This window comes from Ursus maritimus, unplaced genomic scaffold, assembly GCF_017311325.1.
Source record: "Ursus maritimus isolate PB19 unplaced genomic scaffold, ASM1731132v1 scaffold_2, whole genome shotgun sequence".
NCBI classification, from domain to species: domain Eukaryota; kingdom Metazoa; phylum Chordata; class Mammalia; order Carnivora; family Ursidae; genus Ursus; species Ursus maritimus.
Window position 1 is genome coordinate 89,030,808 of NW_024424452.1, and position 20,684 is coordinate 89,051,491.

General features: G+C 36.0%; 1 protein-coding gene across 4 annotated transcripts in view; it reads left to right on the top strand.

The window, feature by feature from the left end:
- ACBD6 (acyl-CoA binding domain containing 6) overlaps nt 1-20,684 on the top strand; it is a 198,279-nt gene that overhangs the window by 86,925 nt on the left and 90,670 nt on the right. For 3 of the 4 annotated variants that reach the window (XM_040636322.1, XM_008701133.2, XM_008701134.2), the window contains exons 5-6: nt 44-149; nt 20,068-20,157. In XM_040636322.1, the coding sequence (XP_040492256.1) occupies nt 44-149; nt 20,068-20,157 (196 nt within the window). The remainder of the gene's footprint in view (nt 1-43; nt 150-20,067; nt 20,158-20,684) is intronic. The other variant, XM_008701135.2, reaches the window with a different exon arrangement.

Below are 20,684 nucleotides of genomic sequence, written 5' to 3' on the forward strand. Positions count from 1 at the left end.
ATTACCTAGTAAGACAAACACTTTTTATTTTTACTCTAATTAGGGAAGAAGACAAAAACATATTTGATTACTGCAGGGAAAACAACATTGACCATGTAACCAAAGTCATCAAATCGAAAAATGTGGATGTGAATATGAAAGATGAAGAGGTATGGAAAACATGCCTTGTTAATTATTTTCTTATACTTTGTTATTCTGCCCTAATGCTTTTTTTGAAATGGCCTATGAACTACAGCTCAAAGTATAGTGTGGTTGAGATTGTATCAGAATATCTATATGAGATGGTGTTATCCAGTTAAGATACTTTCTGTGTATGTATCCATCCATCTGTTGATGTCGTGGAAGTTACTAGCTGAAACTTGCTGCAGTCAAATAACTTCTGTTTTTTCACAATAAAGGGAGAGACTGTTAACTTAATAAGTGAAATCTATAGGTAATGTAAAAATATTTATAAACAGTTTTAGTGTCTTCTCTCATTATACTTTAAACAGGTATATTGTTCTTTGCTCTGTAAATATATTTCTAGGAAACAGTGTGTCAGAATTTTGATAAAACCATTCTTTTTTTTTCTTCCTTTTACTTTCTTTTTTCTTTCTTTTCTTTTTTTAAGAGAGGAAGAGAGATGGGGTGAGGGTGGGAGGGGCAGAGGGGGAGACTCTCAAGCAGGCTCCACACCCAGCATGGAGCCTGATCTGGGGCTTGATCTCACAACCCTGAGATCATGACCTGAGCTGAAATCAAGAGTCAGCCTGACTGAGCCACCCAGGCGCCCTGGTAAATCCATTCATTTAAATGTGGGCCTGCTACGTAAAGGGATTCTATACTAAACTATTTTGTGAAATATATTACTTTTTAATTTATTTGTTTTGTGAATAAAACTGTTCACATATTGAGCTTAAACTGTCCCTGAATTACAGTTGTTAAATAGGGAGCAAAATTTACTAATTCAGTTTTACTCATTTTACTCATTCTTTGATGAGTGAAAGATGATCAAAATGACTGAAAGGTGGTGATTGTTAGGAAGAAGACATTCAGTGATCATAGATAAGGTGTGGGGTAGATAAATAATCAATAATAATCTTTCTACAGGTTAGCCCTTAATATCTGATTTTTAGGCAGTGTCTTTCCTATAATGTATTGTCAATGTCATCTGGAAAGACTATAATTCTGTAGTATAGGGGGGCCAGTAATAGTGTTTATTCTTCCCTAAGTAATAAAACAAACAGTTGGTGTTTTTTTTGCCTTTCAGGATTAGAAATTTTTTTTTTTTTTTTTTTTTTTTTTTTTGTAAATCAGATGTTACTGTTTCCCTTGATTTTATTGTTGTTTTTTATTTTTGTACTTGGAGTTAAGATTTTTATAAAATTAATACATGTAGGTAGTTCAACAAAAATCAGTACTATAAGTCTTCTAACGAAAAAGTATTCCCTTACCTGTACCCTTCTCACATTGACTCTAGCTTCCTTGAGGCAAAAACTTTCAATTCTTTTTGTTACTTTTGTAATTTACCTGCATATTTCTAAATAACATATATGTATCTCTTGATTTTCCAACTTTAGCCATTATTGATTTTCTTTTCTGCTATATTAGGATTTAGCTCTTTTACTCATATCCCCTCTCCTCTTCCCTCCTGACAGTTATATCACATTTAGTTTTATTTTCTGATTGAATCTCTATGGAATCAATGTTAAAATATTATTATTTTATAATTAATTATAGGTGTAAAGTAATTATATTATTAATTCTATGTAAATTATGCTCATTGCTGAGCTTTAGGTGTACTGTGTGTACTAGTCAGCTTTTGCTGTTAGCCACATTTCAGTGACTAATAACTACATTTCTTGCTTATATTTCAAAAGGGTTTTGGATCAGTCAGACTCTGCTATGTTTGCTAGCCTTGTTTGGGCTCAGCTCATCTCAATTTCATGTGTCTTCTCTTTCTCATTCTGAGATCCAATCTCAGTGGATAGACACTATCTGGGGCAGAACTAAGGGCAGACAGAATCAGACCCCACAAATAACATTTAAAGCTTTTGCTTGGATGTAACATGTGTCATATCTACTCACATTCCTTTGGCCAAAACAAGTCACGAGGCCAAACTCCAGGTCTGGATGGTAGGCAGCCTCTTCTGATTATAGGGAAGCAATGCACAGGTGGAAAGGAAATGAATAATTATATAATTATGAATAATATAATCTACATGCCATGGTACAACATTCTGTTTTTCTAAAGGCTAATAATTGTTTCTTTTTTTATTTTTATGTTATATCGTCTATGTTTCTGTCATTAATTCTTTCCTCAAATTGCCCAACAGAGGTCTTCTCTGTGCAGTCACACACATCAGGTAATCAATCCCCTATTGTTTTAGTGATATCCCTTCTGGAGCTCTCCTTCTTCTCTAATCTCAACTGGGTACTCTCTTGGCCTGTTGTATAGATGTCATCTTGGGATTATGCTTTACCACTTCCTTGGGGATTCCCTTCCCTTCTCTCCTGGAGTCTTCTGTTTTCTGGATCCCAGGCCTTTTATTGTTTACTTCCTTGTTAGGTGAAGTGTCTCCTCCAGTAGCTTCCTTTTTTATTTGTTTCCCAGTTTTGATGAAGCATTTCCTCTAGTAGCTTCCTGAGAAAGGTAAGTGTTTTGAGATATTCCATGTTGAAAATGTTTCAGTTAGGGGCGCCTGGGTGGCACAGCGGTTAAGCGTCTGCCTTCGGCTCAGGGCGTGATCCCAGCGTTGTGGGATCGAGCCCCACATCAGGCTCCTCTGCTATGAGCCTGCTTCTTCCTCTCCCACTCCCCCTGCTTGTGTTCCCTCTCTCGCTGGCTGTCTCTATCTCTGTCGAATAAATAAATAAAAAAATCTTTAAAAAAAAAAAAAAAAGGAAAATGTTTCATTTAGAGTTTTGGGCATATTCCATATGCTCAATAAGTATTTGACGAACTAATGAATGATTAAATGAATAAGTAGAAGCAGTATATTATAGGGGCCTCTGGGTGGTGCAGTTGGTTGAGTGTCTGACTCTTGGTTTCAGCTCAGGTTGTGATTTTGGGGTCATGAGATCGAGCCCCACATCAGGCTCCATGCTCAGCACACAGTCTGCTTGAGATTCTCTCTCTCCCTTCTCCTCCCACTTGTGTGCTCGTTCTCTCTCTCTTGCTTGCTCTCCAATATAAATAAATAAATCTTTAAAAGAAAAAGAGAAGCAGGGGCGCCTGGGTGGCACAGTCGTTCAGCGTCTGCCTTCGGCTCAGGGTGTGATCCCAGAGTCCTGGGATCGAGCCCCACATCAGGCTCCTCGGCTGGGAGCCTGCTTCTTCCTCTCCCACTCCCCCTGCTGTGTTCCCTCTCTTGTTAGCTGTCTGTCTCTGTCAAATAAATAAATAAATAAAATCTTAAAAAAAAAAAAAAGAGAAGCAGTATATTATAATTGTGGTGAGCTTGGCTACATGGGTTCAAATCTGCGCACTGTCACTTCCTAGCTATATGACCTTTGTCAAGTTTATTCTGTGTCTCAGTTTCCTAATGTATAAAATGGAGATTATCGTAGTACCTGTGTCAGCATTGTTTTGAGGATTAATCAGTTAATATATATAAAGCACTTAAACAATACCTGACACACATAACAAGCACTCAATAAATTTTAGCCATCTTGATTATTTTTAATGAATAATATGAATGAAAAGTGATAATATAATGAAGAAATGAATGAAGATCACTTAATTTTTTTTTTTAAGATTTCACTCATCTATTTATTTTAGAGAAAGAGAAGGAGTGCATGCATATGCGGGGGGAGGGGTAGTTTGGGAGGGAGAAGGATAAGCAGACTCCCCACCAGGAACCCAGTGAGGGGCTCAATCCCGTGACCCCAAGATCGTGACCCCAGCCGAAAGAAACCAATTAGACACCCAACCGACTAAGACACCCAGGCGCCCCAACCCTTTTTTTTTAAAGGCTTAATTTTTTTTAGAGAAGTTTTAGGTTTATAGTAAAATAAAGAGGAAGGTGCAGAGACTTCCTGCCCCCTGCATGTGTATAGCCAACCCCATTATTAACATCACTCGCCAGAATGGTACATTTTTTGCTAAGGATGAACCTACATTGATACATCATAATCACCCAAAGTCCATAGTTTACCTTAGGGTTGACTCTTGGTGTGGGTTTGGACAAATGAATAATGACATCTATCCATCATTTTAATATCATATAGAATATTTTCACTGCCCTTAAAATCCTATGTGTTCTGCCTAATTATACTCCCTGCTCTGCTCCAACCATGGATCTTTTTATTATCTTTTTATTAGCATGGTATAATTTTTCCCAAACATTTACTTTTACTCTATATGTGTCATTATATTTTAAGTGGGTTTCTTATAGACACGTATAGTGGGGTCATATTTTTGATCCACTGAGACAGTCTGCCTTTTAACTGGTGTATTTAGACCATTGACATACAAAGTGATTATTGATATGGTTGGATTAGTATCTATCATTTTTATTACTGTTTTCTATTTGTTACACTCGTTCTTTGTTCCTGTTTTTGTCTTCTCTTTTTCTACTTTTTGTGGTTTTAATTGAGGATTTAATACGATTCCATTTTCTCTTCTTTCTGAGCTTATCCGTTAGGCCTCTTTTTTCTTTTTCTTTTTTAACCTTTTTTGGTGGTTGCCCTGGAGTTTGCAATATACATTTACAACTAATCCAAGTCTATTGTCATGATAACATGATACCATTTCATGAATAGTGTATCTTATAATAATAAGATAATAATAATAAAATAATCTTAATTTATTCCTCCAGTCCCTTGTATCATTGCTATCACTCATTTCACTTACATATTAGCATACATAAGCATATGTATATATATGATACATGAGCATACATAATTGAGCATAACATTGCTGTTACTTTGAACAAACTGTTATCTGTTAGACCAATCAAAAATAAGAAAAACAAAAGTTTTTATTTTGCTCCCACTTATTCCTTCTTCTCTGTTCTTCTTTTCTTTATGTAGATCCAAGTTTCTGACCTGTATTGTAGTTTCTGACCTGTATTATTTTCCTTCTTTCTAAAGAACTTTTTTTTTAAAGATTTTATTTATTTACTTGACACAGAGAGAGACAGCCAGTGAGAGAGAGAACACAAGCAGGGGGAGTGGGAGAGGCTCTGGTGGGAGCCTGATGCGGGGCTCGATCCCAGCACCCTGGGACCACAGCTGAGCCGAAGGCAGATGCTTAATGACTTAGCCACCCAGGCGCCCCACTAAAGAACGTCTTTTAACATTTTTTGCAAGGTCTACTGGCAACAAATGCCCTTAATTTTTGTTTGTCTGAGAAAGTCTTTATTTCTCCTTCATTTTTGAAGGAGAATTTCTCAGGATACATATTTCTGGGTTGGTGGAGTTTTTTCAAAGCTACTCTTTTCCTCACAAGGTTTCTTTCTTTCTTTCTTTTCTTTTCTTTTTTTTTTTTATGATTTTATTTATTTAGAGTGCAAGTGTGGGAGAGGGGTAGAGAGAGAGAGAGAGAGAGAATGTCAAGCAGACTCCATACTGAGCACATGGAGCCCAACGGAGGGCTTGATCCTGCCACGCTGAGATCGTGACCTGAGCTGAAGGCAAGAGTCGGATGCTTAACTGATTGAGCCACCCACGTGCCCCTCTTGCACAGTTTCTGAGGGGAAGTTAGATGTAATTCTTAATCTTTGTTCCTCTATAATAAGGCGTTTTTTTTTTCTAGCCTCTTTCAAGATTTTTCTTTGTCTTTGATTTTCTATAATTTGAAAACAATATGCTAAGGTGTAGTTTTTTGGTTTTTGGGCGTTTTTTTTTTTGTTTTGGTTTTAGGGGTTTTTTTTGGCATTTATCTTGTTTGGTGTTCTCTGAGCTTCCTGGATCTGTGGCTTGGTGTTTAGCATTAATTTGGGGAAATCCAGTAATTATTTCATATATTTCTTCTGTACCTTCTTCTGTTTCTTCTGCTTTTGGTGTCCCCATTATGCATATGTCACACCTTTTGTTTTCCCACAGTTCTTGGATATTCTATCCTGGTTTTTTTCAGTCTTTATTCTCTTTGATTTTCAGTTTTCATGGATTCTATTAGGTATATCCTCTAGCTCAAAGATTCTTTCCTTAGTCTTATCCAGGCCACTAATAAGCCCATCAAAGGTATTACTTATTTCTATTACAGTTTTTTTTAATCTGGTATTTCTTTTTGGTTCTTCCTTAGAATTTCTATGTCTTTGCTTACATTGTCCATCTGTTCTTGCACACTGTCGATTTTATCTCTTAGAGCCTTTAACAAATTAATCATAGTTGTTATGAATTCTTGGCTTGATGTTTCCAATATCCTTGCCATATTTGGGTCTGATAATTGCTCTATCTCTTCAGATAGTGTTTTTTACCCTTTGGTATACCTTGTAATTTTTACTAATAGCTACACATCATCCACTGGGTAAAAGGAACTGCTATAAGTAGTCCTTTAGTGATGTGGTGAGGTGTGGAAGAGGGGAAGGGCTCTATAGTCCTATGATTAGGTCTCCATCTTTAGTGAGTCTATGTCTCTGGTCTGTGAATTTCACAAGTGGTTCTGTCTTTTTTCCTCCCTGCTTAAGTGGAACAGGATGGCTAGAGTGGGCTGGAGTTGGGTATTTCCCTTACCCCAGGTCAGTTGGCTCTGATGATACCTAGCAGGTTAGGCACTGGTTAACTAGTTTTCCCCAAAGGCAGGCCTTGTTGAGAACAGAATGCTGATATATTTCAAAAGGACTCATTTCCCAGTCCAGAATCAAGAGGGGATTTTTCTCTGATAGTTACTTTGGGAACCTGGCCAAACTCACGGAGGTAAATCTCACAATGTTGTGTAGCCTCCCCACCATGAGTAGATGCCCCTGGAGTTTTTAACTCTCAGAGTTGACCCTTCAGCAAGTCAATTTTGTCAGTCGTAGTCAGGTTTTTTTGCCTGGCATTTCCTGGAGTGGTTTTCACTTATGAAGTTCTGCTTTAGAAAGTTGAGTTCACATGTCTCTCTAGTCTTAGGGTAGTAGTTTGCCCTGTGTCCTCCCCTCTCTCTCTCTTTTTTTTCAAAGATTTTTTTATTTATTTGAGAGAAAGAATACACGAGCAAGAGAGTGAGCATGAGTGGGGGGAGGGGCAGAGGGAGAAGCAGGCTTCTCTCCCCGTCTGAGGAGGGAACCTGATGTGGGACTGGAACCCAGGACCCTGGGGTCATGACCTGAGCCAAAGGCAGACACTTAACTGACAGCCACCCAGGTGTCCCTGTGTCCTCCCCTCTCCTATGGATCCAACAAGAATAATTGATTTTTCAACCTGTTCAGCATTTTGCTTGTTGTTAGTATGGAGTGGCACCTTCCAAGCTCCTTATATATAGAATTGGAAACTGGAAGTCCACTTAACTTTTCAAGGTCACTTTCTCCCTGGAACGTATTGTGCGTGTACTAGACATTCCCTATTAGAATTTTCCATCTTTCAAATAATAATACTTTATATGGTGTGTGTTTTAATTTACAGAGTACTTTCACCTATTATATTCCCAACAACCCCATAAGGTAGATGCTATCCTCATTTTACAGACATGAACTAATTCAGAGACGTACACATCACTTACCGAAATACATATAACTGCTAGGTGGAAATGCAGGTCTGAGAGAGTGTTCTTTTTGCCACTGGATTTAAGAAGGATATGCAGTTTCCAGTTGGCCCTGCTAGTGTTATGCTCTGATTTGCAACAGTTTTTTTTAAAAAAAAGCAGTACTAAAGGGGCGCCTGGGTGGCTCAGTCGTTAAGTGTCTGCCTTCGGCTCAGGGCGTGATCCCACCGTTTTGGGATCGAGCCCCACGTCAGGCTCCTCCGCTAGGAGCCTGCTTCTTCCTCTCCCACTCCCCCTGCTTGTGTTCCCTCTCTCACTGGCTGTCTCTCTCTCTCTGTCAAAGGAATAAATAAAATCTTAAAGAAAAAAAAAAAAGCAGTACTAAAAGGGAAATCTACCACACGGCCTTTGCAAAGATCATTGGACAGCAGTGATAGGAGTAAAAAACGTCTAGAACACAAATAGCTTACTGTAACACAATTTTTTTTTTTTTTTGCCAAGTTAAAAGAAACTTGTAAAATGTAGTGCTTCGGTCATTCAGTTACTTTGATGTAGTATGGCTTCCCACGTCTAACAGTTTGTTACCCATGCAGCTACCTTTACCCCCAGCCTGCCAGAATATTGTGTTTCCAGGAACAGATGAAGTGCTTACACATTCATAGACTGAGACGCCAAGAATTCAGTTGGGTTCTCTCATTGCTCCAAGCAGATTTCTGCCCTCTCAGCCATGACATCTCAGGCTGGGCCTTGAATACTGATGGCGAGCCTTTTATTATTAATCAGGGATTTGTATGAATTAATTTAAGAACATGAGGGAAATGAGAGCTTAAAATTAGAATCAAACTTAACATCCTAAATAAAATAAATGGTATTGCTTCATGACTTTTAAAGCCCTAGCAAATAAAACAACGACTTGGTAAGCCTTGATGATGGACTAAAAGTTTGAAATTTCAGAATTAAATTGCTAGCTAAATACTTTTAACCCCTTTATAAAAAAAAGACATTTCCCTACTATAATAAGTTGGGTGACAATTACAGTTTTGAAAGGACATCCAGCTCTTTGTGTCTCTCTATCTGATATTTGAGCTTGAGAGATTTCATTACTGATTGCCTAGGATTCTTTGAGATGGTATATGACTTTATTTAAAATGTTCATCCAGCAAGTTCAACCCAATTTCAGTCTTGCCCTTAGATGACTAAAAATTACATTTATTGCACTTAAAATTTGCTGTAAGCACATAAAGAAATTTAATTACAGTCATAAAATAAGTCATAGTCGTAGAAATTTAATTTATAGTCATAAATGATATGCTTGCATTTCCACATATTGAAATAAACACAATCATATCTTGCTGGAAATGTATATATTTGGATCTATAACTATCATGGCACATGAGCATATATATAAAATGCTTTTAAATAATTCATATTTCATAATGAAGTTATTTTATTAGGAATAAGTATAGTTCCTGGTATATATCTTTTATTTATTCAAGTTGTAATTACTACTAATATAGTAAGGCACATATTTCTAATTGGAGAAAATTACATGGTGTTTCCAGCTGATATCGTAATTAAAACAGTGTATTTCACATAACAGAAAAAAGTTTTATAAAAAAAAAAGTTGTGTAGTTATACTTACTATACTTAGTATTACCATTCTCCATATATTTGTTGATTCTTTCAAATGCCTTGAAGTAAGTTACCTTTCTCTTCATCCCTTTCCCTTCTTGCCTTGCTTTAAATTTGTGGCTCATGTCAGAATACAATTTACATGTTTTTGCCTTGAGAAACTGCTGCAAAATTTGGTGAAACTGATAGTGTTAACCTAACAAAAGGTTTAAGAAGCAGAGTCAGTATATTGAGGCTAAATGTATGCTTTTATTTAAGATTTGAGAAAGGAAAAAAATGTATGTCCTTAAGTAACTTTCTACATTTGAGTATATGTTATTTTGATTGTGTATTTGATTAAAATAGTAATTTGAAGGAACTTGTTCATTCACACTAATAATTGAGAAATGCATTCGTAAACTGTCACATTATTGTCATATGCATTAATGCAAGCGGCACCATTTCAAAATCAAGCCTAACTTTATATCAGAAGCTCATATTTAATGCAAAATCAGAAAATAGCAAAAGTAGGTTAAATCTTCTGAGCTTTGACCACTTTTTATTTTTGATTGTGGTGAAATATACATGACATTTACCATTTTAGCCATTTTGAAATGTATGGTTCTGTGGCACTAAATACATTCACAGTGTTGTGCAACTATCACCACCATCCATCTGTAGAATGTATTCATCTTCCCCAAACAAAAGTCTGTACTCATTAAACACTAACTCCCCATTCCCTCCCCGAATCTTCACTCCCCCGCAACCACCATTCTGCTTTCTGTGTCCATGAATGTAACTACTTTAGGTATCTCCTCTGCATGGCATCACAAGTATTTGTCCTTTCCGACTGGCTTATTCCACTTAACATAATGTTTTCAGGTTCATCTGTATTACTGCATGTGTCAGAATTTCCTTCCTTTTTAAAACTAAATAATATTGCATTGTATGTATAGGCCACATTTCATTTATCTGTCTTTGGACACTTGAGTTGCTTTCATATTTTGGCTATTATGAATAATGTTGCTATGAATATGGGTGTACAAGTCTTTCTTTGACTTTTTCCAACACTTTACTATGAAAAACTTTAAGCATAGAGCAAAGTTGAAAGAATTTTACAGTGAACATCTGTATCCCTACCACCTAGATTGTACCACTTAATATTTTATTCTGCTTGCTTTATCAATGTCTACCCATCTTTCTGTCCATCAATCAGTCTTCTTTTTGATGCATTTCAGAGTATTTTGCAGACAACACATTTCCTTCTGCATGCTTCAGCATCATATCACTTACTAGAATTCAGTATTTGTTCGGTTTTTCTTTTGAGATAGCATTTACATAAAGTGAAATGCACAAATCTTAACTGCATACTCAATTAATATACCTAAGTGAAACTCCTGTCAAGATAGAGAACATTACTATCACCCCAGAAAGTTCCACCATGCCCCTTCCCAGCTGGTTCATTCTTCTGATTCCACAAAGGTAACCATTGTTCTTATAATTTTTCCACCATAGATTCATAGATTGGTTTTGTATGTTCTAGAACTTTATGTAAATAGAATCATAATATGTACTTTCTGTGTAAGTTTTCTTCCATTTAGCATTATATTTTGGGATTCATTCACTTTGTTCTTTAAATCAGTTCTTTCTTTTTTTATATTGCTGAGTAATATTCCATCATGTAAATATATCATTATTTGTCCATTGCCTTGTGGCGGACACCTGGGCTATTTTCATGGCAATTTATCATTACTTATTTTATACAGGATAAAATAATAGCTCCCTTGTTTGTTTCTTCATAAGTCACTAACATTATGGCTTAGTAACTCCTTGTGAAGAGATTTTTTAAAGTAGTAAATTTAAAATGCTTCTTAATTCCCTGAAAACTGAGCAACACCATTTCTCTTTACCTTAGATCTTAGCCAATGAAAGCGATCAAGTAGTTGCTTATTTAAATATGTATCACCATATTGGTACGTGGTGTTCTCTTTAATGCTGGTAAATAAAGAGTCCTACAGGGAGCCACTGCCTTCCATGCTAGGTTCATCAAGCTTGACGCCTTAAACTTCCTCCCCGGTCCTAATCCTGTCTTTAAATTTTTGAAACAGCATTGTTGGTTCTATGGAGAGGGAGGGGTAAGTACGAGGCATTGTGTAGTTTCTGGTGCTGAAGGCGAAGGAGTTGTCACTGTAACCAGCTGCTACAGCAGCTGCAGGAAAAGGTACAAGATAAGGATGGGTAGAGGAGACAGAGACATGGAAGGTTATCGGTAGCTGAAGTCAGTCTCCACCACAATTGTCAATTTAAACCCAGTTTTTTTGCAGAGAGAAATTCACATCAGTCTGTTTGCAGATTTCTTTTGCACAGAATGGCAAGATGACAACTCTCACAAATTTAAGTATACAAACTTTGCTCTGTTTTTGTCTACTGTACTTATGGTGTATGTTTTGTTTGTGTTCTCAAAATACCATAAGACCATCAAGACTCATTTTATAATGCATTCTCTTTTAATTTGTGGTATCAGGAGAAAATCTAGTTTTAAAAAAATTCTACAGGTATAAGGACAAGTAACTAAGGATAGCAACGAACCATTTAAAATATTAAGACCCACTCTGTATTTTCCAGAAGGTATGAAAGTAATACCACTTAATAGGTTAGCTGCCACCCTGCACTTTCAAAGCACTTAGGAGTCATTCATCTGTCTGAGGTAGGACAGTATTTGCACTCTTGGTTAACAGATGAGAACTCTTTTTTACCCCCTGTGTTTTACAGTATTTGAATTCCAGAATTTATCCGGAGCTCTCCAAATAGTGCTTCTTAGTCTTCTTGTGGCCAAAGATTCCTTTTAATAATGGCTTTCCCCCCTAATCTCCTAAATCCCTGTAGGGTGTTTTTTCAGGAGAGTTGTTAAAACTAGAAACAAGGAATTGTCAGCTTTTATGGTGCAGTAAAAATACATTTAACTTGAAAATTGGTAGGAGATTATATCAGTCACAGAAAATAAAGCAGTTACATAAAAAAATAGGTGAAGTACTTTATGAATTTGGATAATCTTTAAGAAACTATAGCTTAATGTGTACCTAATTCACAGTTTTTCTTTTAGAGAAGAGATTATGAAAACCTGTATCTGAAATAATTTAATAATAATTGTATTGGTCAAAATATGTTTGTGGTTAACAAAGAGAAAAGAAAGAAACCATAGGTGTTTGCTTCCTAATTTTGTCCTGAGTGGTTATGAGGAGAGCATCTCTGCAAATTACTGGTTATGTTATTACTTGAATTAATAATCTTAAATTAGAGCATGTTTACAGGAACTTTATAATTTGAAGTAAAGAGTTATCACGTTCAGACACCTGGTTGTGCTGGTCTTTCTTCATTTAAGTATAGAACATTTGAAAGCAAAATTCCAAAGCCTGATTTATTTTATCTTTGTTTATTTACAAGTATGTGTAATCTTGCTCTTGTTTTGAGCTTCTTTATACTGTGTAAAAATATTAATCATTAGGTGGTCTTAATGTAGATATCTTCAGCACTTCTACAGAAAGTCATTGTCAGAGAATTCATTCTAATTCAAGGTTAATTAGTGTACCATTAAAATAATGTGTTACAAAAATTAATTATAGCACAGGTCAAAAAAACATATTAAAAAGCGTAGTGTAAATGTCTGAGAGCACATCATCCTCCCTAAAACATTGCTAGACTAGTGCTACCGTTCTGGAAAATATATCTAAAGTGGAAATCAGTACTGAGGTCCAGTCATAGGTCTTTCCCCTAAAGTAAATTTTTGGCACCACATATGGGAAATTTAAAATATAACTACCATTAACAGTAAAATATGTTGCTTGTCTGCTTTCCCATTGCAACAGCTAAGGATTTATATTTTAACATTAGTTGATATAACCCTGTTGGGTTAAACCTAAAGAGAAATCAGGAACCTGGTTGAGAAGTAGAAATTATCTGTTCATTTTGAGGTAAAGCTACTAGATATATTAATATTATGTTTTCTTACTTAACTGTTAGGTACTTTGGTAGGTGCCCCGTGTAAGTGTATCACACATCATTTTAACTGTGCAGTAATTCTTGTTAATAGTTTAACTAAATAGCCGTAGAATACGTACTTAAAATTAGAACGAAAGAAGATAGAGACTTTGAAATCCTGATTCTTTTAATGTAAAATCTGTGAAACAGTTAAATAGAACTATAGAATATTTTATACATTGCTATTTTTCGCAAGAGTCTTATTACAGTATCTGATTGACCATATGAAGGGTTTTGGAATTTGTGCCTTAGTGGCAGCAGGTCAGTACACATTAGAGCTACAGAAAAATTTTTTTTTTAAGATTTTATTTATTTATTTGCCAGAGAGAGAGACAGCCAGCGAGAAAGGGAACACAAGCAGGGGGGTGGGAGAGGAAGAAGCAGGCTCCCAGCGGAGGAGCCTGATATGGGGCTCGATCCCAGAACTCCAGAATCACGCCCTGAGCCGAAGGCAGACGCTTAACGACTGAGCCACCCAGGAGCCCCAGAGCTACAGAAATTTTAACTTGGGAAACTCTTTTCTGTACTCAACAATACATTTATTACTTGTCTTTTAGAACTGTCTCCATTAAAAGATAGTCTTAGTGGGTTCTGAAAAAATAGTTTTGCCACTGTAACAAATTGTAAAGAATTTGCCCACATTTTAAAATTTTCTGCTTTCCTTCCTCTTTGGATTTTGTATAAGCCTGTAGGAAAACATATTCACAAGTAAATAAATTGAGCAAATGGAAGGAAAAGAGAAGAGTAATTTGTAGGGAAGAAGTTGTCATTGTTTTTTTTCCTTGTTGTTTTCTTCAAGAGTAAATCCTGGTTTAATTAGTCGAACTACTAGGTGCATGAAGAGAGTCTGAAAGATAAAGAGTATAGAGTGGGTTTAGAAAAGCTTTCTCGAAAAGTGCTTTTTACTTTAAAACCATCTTTGTTGCTTGTATCTTCTTAAATCTTTTCTAAAATGACATAAAGTAGGGATTTCAACTTAATGTAGAAAAACATTCAATTCTGTAAAAATGACAGCATCACTTCTACCCTCAAAAAGTAGGGTTAAACTATATATCACTCATTTCTTCAGAAAAGCCCTCTACTTCTGGGTTTTTTTTTTTTAATTCTTTGGACCAAGTGGGTTTCTTTGATTAACTAAATCAAGATTTTCTGAAAGTGGAGAATAGAATTAACATGTTGATAGTAACTGTGAGTCTTTGGTAGACAGTGGTTAAATGTTTCGTATTTAGTACTTTGTCTCCTTACTGTTAGTCATCTATTCTGTTTTGCAAGTGCCAACATTTGAAGATAGACACTAGCAGACGTATTAGTGGGTTTTTTTTTTAGACATTTCATAGTGTAAATTTGGGATATTAATGGGCAATGCTTAGTTTCAAACTGACCAAATTTTCTTACCTTATAAGGACTATATGAGTTAATTTAGATATACTGATTGTGACTTCTACCTAAGTTTAAGTACTCGTATTTTATCCATAAGATTTCTTTCACCAGAAGTGAACATAATAATTTAAGAAAACTATATTTTACATTTATAAAGTATGTTAAAATTAACAACGCATCATCTTATAGTTCATTCATTCAACAAATACTGTTGTTGTTACTGCTGTTAGTATTATCCTTTTCTTCACTGTGTAGATGAGGAAATGGATCAGGGTGAAGTGAGGCATTGGGCTGGTGCATAATGTATTCCAGAAGTAGAACTCAGAATTTCCAGTTGATTTAGAAAAGTCGACTGCCTTTCCCTAGAGCATTTTATATCAACTAGTCTTAGAATAATTAGCCTACAGTTTTACATATTACTTTGTCTTTCTTAAAACATTTTATCTTTTAGTACATACCTATTAATAATTACTTGAATGGCTTAAATGCTACAATCAAAAGTTACACGGTGACAGAATGAATAAAAAAGAAGACCCATCTATATGCTGCCTTCAGGAGACTCACCTCAGATCTGAAGATGCATACAGACTGAAAGTGAAGAGATAGAAGAACATTTACCATGCAAATGGAGGCAAGAAACAACCTGGGGTAGCAATACTTATATCAGACAAAATAGACTTTAAAAGAAACACTGTAGGGGCACCTGGGTGGCTCAGATGGTTGAGCGTCTGCCTTCAGCTCAGGTCATAATCTCCAGGTCCTGGGATTGAGCCCCCTGTTGGGCTCCCAGCTCAGCGGGGAATCTGCCCCTGCTTGTGCTGTCTCTGTCTCTCTCTCTCAAATGAATAAATAAAATCTTAAAAGAAAAAAATAAAACAAACACTGTAGTAGGAGACAAAGATGGGCATTACATAATGATAAAGGGATCAATCCAACAAGAAGATGTAAGAATTGTAAATATCTATGCACCTAACATTGGAGCATCTAAATACATAAAGCAAATATTAATGGACATAAGAGAGAAATTGATGGTAATACAGTAATAGTAGGGAATTTAACACCCCATTTACATCAATGGATAGATTTAGGCAGAAAATCAATAAAGAAACCGTATCATTGAATGACACATTATACCAGATGGATGTAACAGATATATATATAGAACATTCCATCCAAAAACAACAGAATACACATTCTTTTCAAGTGCTCATGGAACATTCTCCAGAATAATCACATGTTAGACCACAAAACAAGTCTCAAATAATTTAAGAATATGAAATCGCACCATGTATTTTTGCTGATCCCAAGAGTTTGAAACCAGAAATCAATTACAAGAAAAAAGCTGGAAAAAACGCAAACATGTGGAGCTCTAAACAACATGATACTAAACAATCAGTTGGTCAGTGAAGAAGTCAAAGAAGAAATAAAAGACATGGAGACAAATGAAAATGAAAACACAAAGGTCCAAATTTTTTTGGATGCAGCAGAAGCAGTTCTTAGAAGGAAATGTTTAGCAATACAGGCCTGCCTCAAGAAACAAGAAAAAACTCAAACAATCTAACCTTACACCTAAAAGAACTAGGAAAAGAAGAACAAAGCCCAAGGTGAGTAGAAAAAAGGAAAAATAAAGATCAGAGCATAAAGAAATGACATAAAGACTAAAAAAGAAAAAGAAAAAAACCCCAATGAAATCAGGTGGAGGTTCTTTGAAAAGATAAATAAAATTGATAACCCTTAGCCATACTCATCAGGGGGATAAAAAAGGACCCAAATAAATGAAACCAGAAACAAAGGAGAAGTAACAACTGACACCACAGAAATACAAAGCATTTTAAGAGACTACTGTGAAAAATTATATGCCAACAAATTGGACAACCTAGGAAAAAATGGATAAATTCCTAGAAACATACAGTCATCTAAAAGTAAATCAGGAAGAAATAGAAAACCTGAAAAGCTAGTAACAAAATTGAACTGATAATAAAAAAACTACCAAAAAATAGAAGTCTAGGACCAGATGGATCCACAGGTGAATTCTATCAAACATTTAAAGAAGAGTTAGTACCTATTGTCCTTAAACTATTCGAAAAAATAGAAGAGGAAGGAAAGCTTTCAAATACATTCTACAAGTCCGGCATTACCCTGATATCAAAATTGGGCAAAGACACCACCAGAAAAGAAAACTACAAGTCAATATCCATGAAGAACATAGATGCAAAAATCCTCAACAAAATATTAGCAAACCACATTCACAATGCATTAAAAGGATCATTCACCACCATCAAGTGGGATTTGTTCTGGGGATGCAAGGCTGGTTCAGTATTCACAAATTAATCAACGTGATATGCCCCATCAACAAAATGAAGGATGAAAATCATCTGATCGTTTCAATAAATGCAGAAAATGCATTTGACAAAATTCGACATCCGTTTATGATAGGAACTCAACAAAGTGGGTTTAGAGGAAAAATACCTCAACATAATAAAGGCCATATGTGAAACACCCACAGCTGACACCATACTCAATGGTGAAAAACTGAGAGCTTTTTCTCTAAGGTCAGGAACAAGACAAGGATGTCCATTCTCACCATTTAATTCACTCTAGTACTAGAAGTCCTAGCCATAGCAATTTTACAAGAAAAAGAAATAAAAAGTATCCATATTGGTAAGGAAGAGGTTAAACTGTCCCTATTTGGAGATGACATGATACTATCCATAGAAAACCCTAAAGGCTCCACCAGAAAACTACTAGAACTAGATACTAGATAGAACTAGAACTAGATAGAACTACTAGATAAATGAATTCAGTGAAGTTGGAAGATAAAAAATTAATACCCCAGAAGGGGGAATGAAACATGAGAGACTATGGACTATGAGAAACAAACTGAGGGCCACAGAGGGGAGGGGGGTGGGGGAATGGGATAGGCCGGTGATGGGTAGTAAGGAGGGCACGTATTGCATGGTGCACTGCGTGTTATACACAACTAATGAATCATCGAGCCTTACATCGGAAACCGGGGATGTACTGTATGGTGACTAACATAATATAATAAAAAATCATTATAAAAATAAATAAATAAATAATAAAAATACAAAAAAAAAATTAATACCCAGAAATCAGTAGCATTTCTATAAACTAATAACAAAATAACAGAGAAATTAAGAAAAAAATTCATTTACAGTTGCACCAAAAATAGTAAAATACCTAGGAATAAACTTAACCAAGGAGGTGGTTAAGACCTGTACTTTAAAAACTATAAAACATTGATGAAAGAAATTAAAGACAACACAAATGGAAAGATATTCCCTGCGCATGGATTGAATATTGTTAAAATGTTCATACTACCCAAAGCAATCTACAGATTCAGTGCAATCTCTATCAAAATACCAGCCATGTTTTTCACAGAACGAGAATAAATAATCCTAAAATTTGGATGGAACCACAAAAGAGCCTGAATAGCCAAAGCAATCTTGAGAAAGAAAAAGCTGCAGGTATCATAATTCCAGATTTCAAGGTACCACAATAAAGCTGTAGTCATCAAAGCAGTATGATATTTGCACAAAATAGGCACATAGATGAATGAAACAGAGTAGAGAGCCCAAATATAAACCCATACTCATATGATCAGTTCATCTACGACAAGGTAGAAATACAGGGAAAAAATAGTTTCTTCAATAAATAGTGCTGAGAAAAGTAGACAGGTACATGTAAAAGAATGAAACTGGACCACTTTCTCACACGATCCACAAAAATAAACTCAAAATGGATTAAAGACCTAAATGTGAGACCTGAAACCATAAAAATCCTAGAATAGAACACAGGTAGTAATTTCTCTGACATGGGCCATAGCAACATTTTTCTAGATATGTCTCCTAAGGCAAGAGTGAAAGAAAAGCAAAAATAAACTATTGGGACTATATTAAAATAAAAAGCTTTTACACAGCGAAGGAAACCATTAGCAAAACAAAGGAGCAACCTACTGAATGGGAAAATATATTTCCAAGTGATTTATCTGACAAGGGGTTAATATCCAAAGTATATAAAAAGTTTATATGCCTCAACACCAAAAAAATAACCCAATTAAAAAGTGGGCAGAGGACCTGAATAGACATTTTTCCAAAGACATACGGATGGCCAATAGACATATGAAAAGATGCTCAGCATCAATAATCATCAGGAAAATGCAGATCAAAACCACAATGAGATATTACCTTATATCTGTCACAATGGCTAGAATAAAAAACACAAGAAATAATAAGTGTTGTGGAGGATGTAGAGAAAAAGGAATCCTCCTGCATTGTTGGCGGGAATATGAATTGGTGTAGCCACTGTGGACAACAGTGTGGAGGTTCCTCAAAAAATTAGAAACAGAAATACGAGGGGTGCCTAGCTGGCTCAGTCAGTTAGTTGAGTGTCTGCCTTTGACTCAGGTCATGATCCCAGGGTCCTGAGATTGAGTCCCGCATCGGGCTCCCTGCTCAGCAAGGGAGTCTGCTTCTCCCTCTTCCTCTGCCCCTCCCCCACTCGTGTGTGTGTGTGTGTGTGTGTGTGTGTGTGTGTGTGTGTGCGCGCGCGCGCACTCTCTCAAATAAATAAATAAATAAAATCTTTTAAAAAAATAGAAATACTATATGATCCCCCCCCCAAATACTGTATGATCCAGTAATTTCACTACTGGGTGTTCACCCAAAGAAAACAAAAACACTAGTTTGAAAAGATAAATGCACCCCTGTGTCTATTGCAGAATTACATACAGTGGCCAAGATATGGAATCAACCTAAGTGTCTGTTGATAGATAAATGGATAAAGAAGGTGTGATATTTCTATATGTGTACACAACACACACACACACACACACACACGTACGTTCGCTCACACCTGCAAATGTAATGCTTTTGTAAAAAAAGATGAGATCTTGCCATTTATCAAGACCTAGAGGGTATTATGCTAAGTGAAATAAATCAGACTAATAAAGACAAACATTATATGATTTCACTCATGTGGAATCTAAAGAACGAAACAAATTAATAAACAAAAAGAATCAGATCTGTAAATACACAGAACAAACTGATGGTTGTCAGAGGGAAGGGGGCTGGAGGTATAGGAAAAATGGGTGAAGGGGAGTGGGAGATACAGACTTTTAGTTGTGGAATGAATAAATCACAGGAGTAAAAGGCACAGCATAGGGAATACAGTCAGTGATACTGTAATCGCATTGCATGGTGACAGATGGCAGCTGCACATGTGGGGAGCACAGTATAACATGTAGAGAAGTTGAATCACTGTGTTGTACACCTGAAACTAACATTGTGTGTCAACTCTACTCAGATAAAAAAATAATAAAATACATACACAATTCTCAACCAAAAAAAAAGTATGTCTTACTTGGCCTCATAAGTGGAATAACAAATTCATTTCTTTTTTTGTGTTTTTAGGGCAGAGCTCTACTCCATTGGGCATGTGATCGAGGACATAAAGAACTAGTTACAGTCTTGCTACAATATAGAGCTGATATTAACTGTCAGGTAAGACTGATGAAGAGGCAGCTTTTTAAAAAAATTGTGGTAAAATTCGCACAACATAAAATTCACCCTGTTAACCACTTTAAAGTGTACAGTTCTTTGGCATTCATACAGCTAACAGTGTTGTGTGACCGTCACTACTTTCTTGTTTCACATTTTCATTACCCCAGAAGGAAACCTTGTACTTGCTAAGTAGTCACTCCCTATTTCCCCCTCATCACAGACCTTGGCAACAACTAACCTGCATTCTGTTTCAGTGGGTTTGCCTGTTCTGGATATTTCCTATAAATGGAATCTTAATCAGTGGCTTCTTTCACTTGGCATAATGTTTTCAAGGTTCATCCATGTAGCATGCAATAGTACTTCATTCTTTTTTTATGGCTAAATATTATACCAGTGTACGAATATACCACATGTTGCTTATCATTTCATCAGTTGATGGGCATTTGGGTTGTTTTCGGCAGTTGTGAGTAATTGCTATGAACAATTCATGTATGTGTTTTTATTTGAATGCTTGTTTTCAGTTCTTT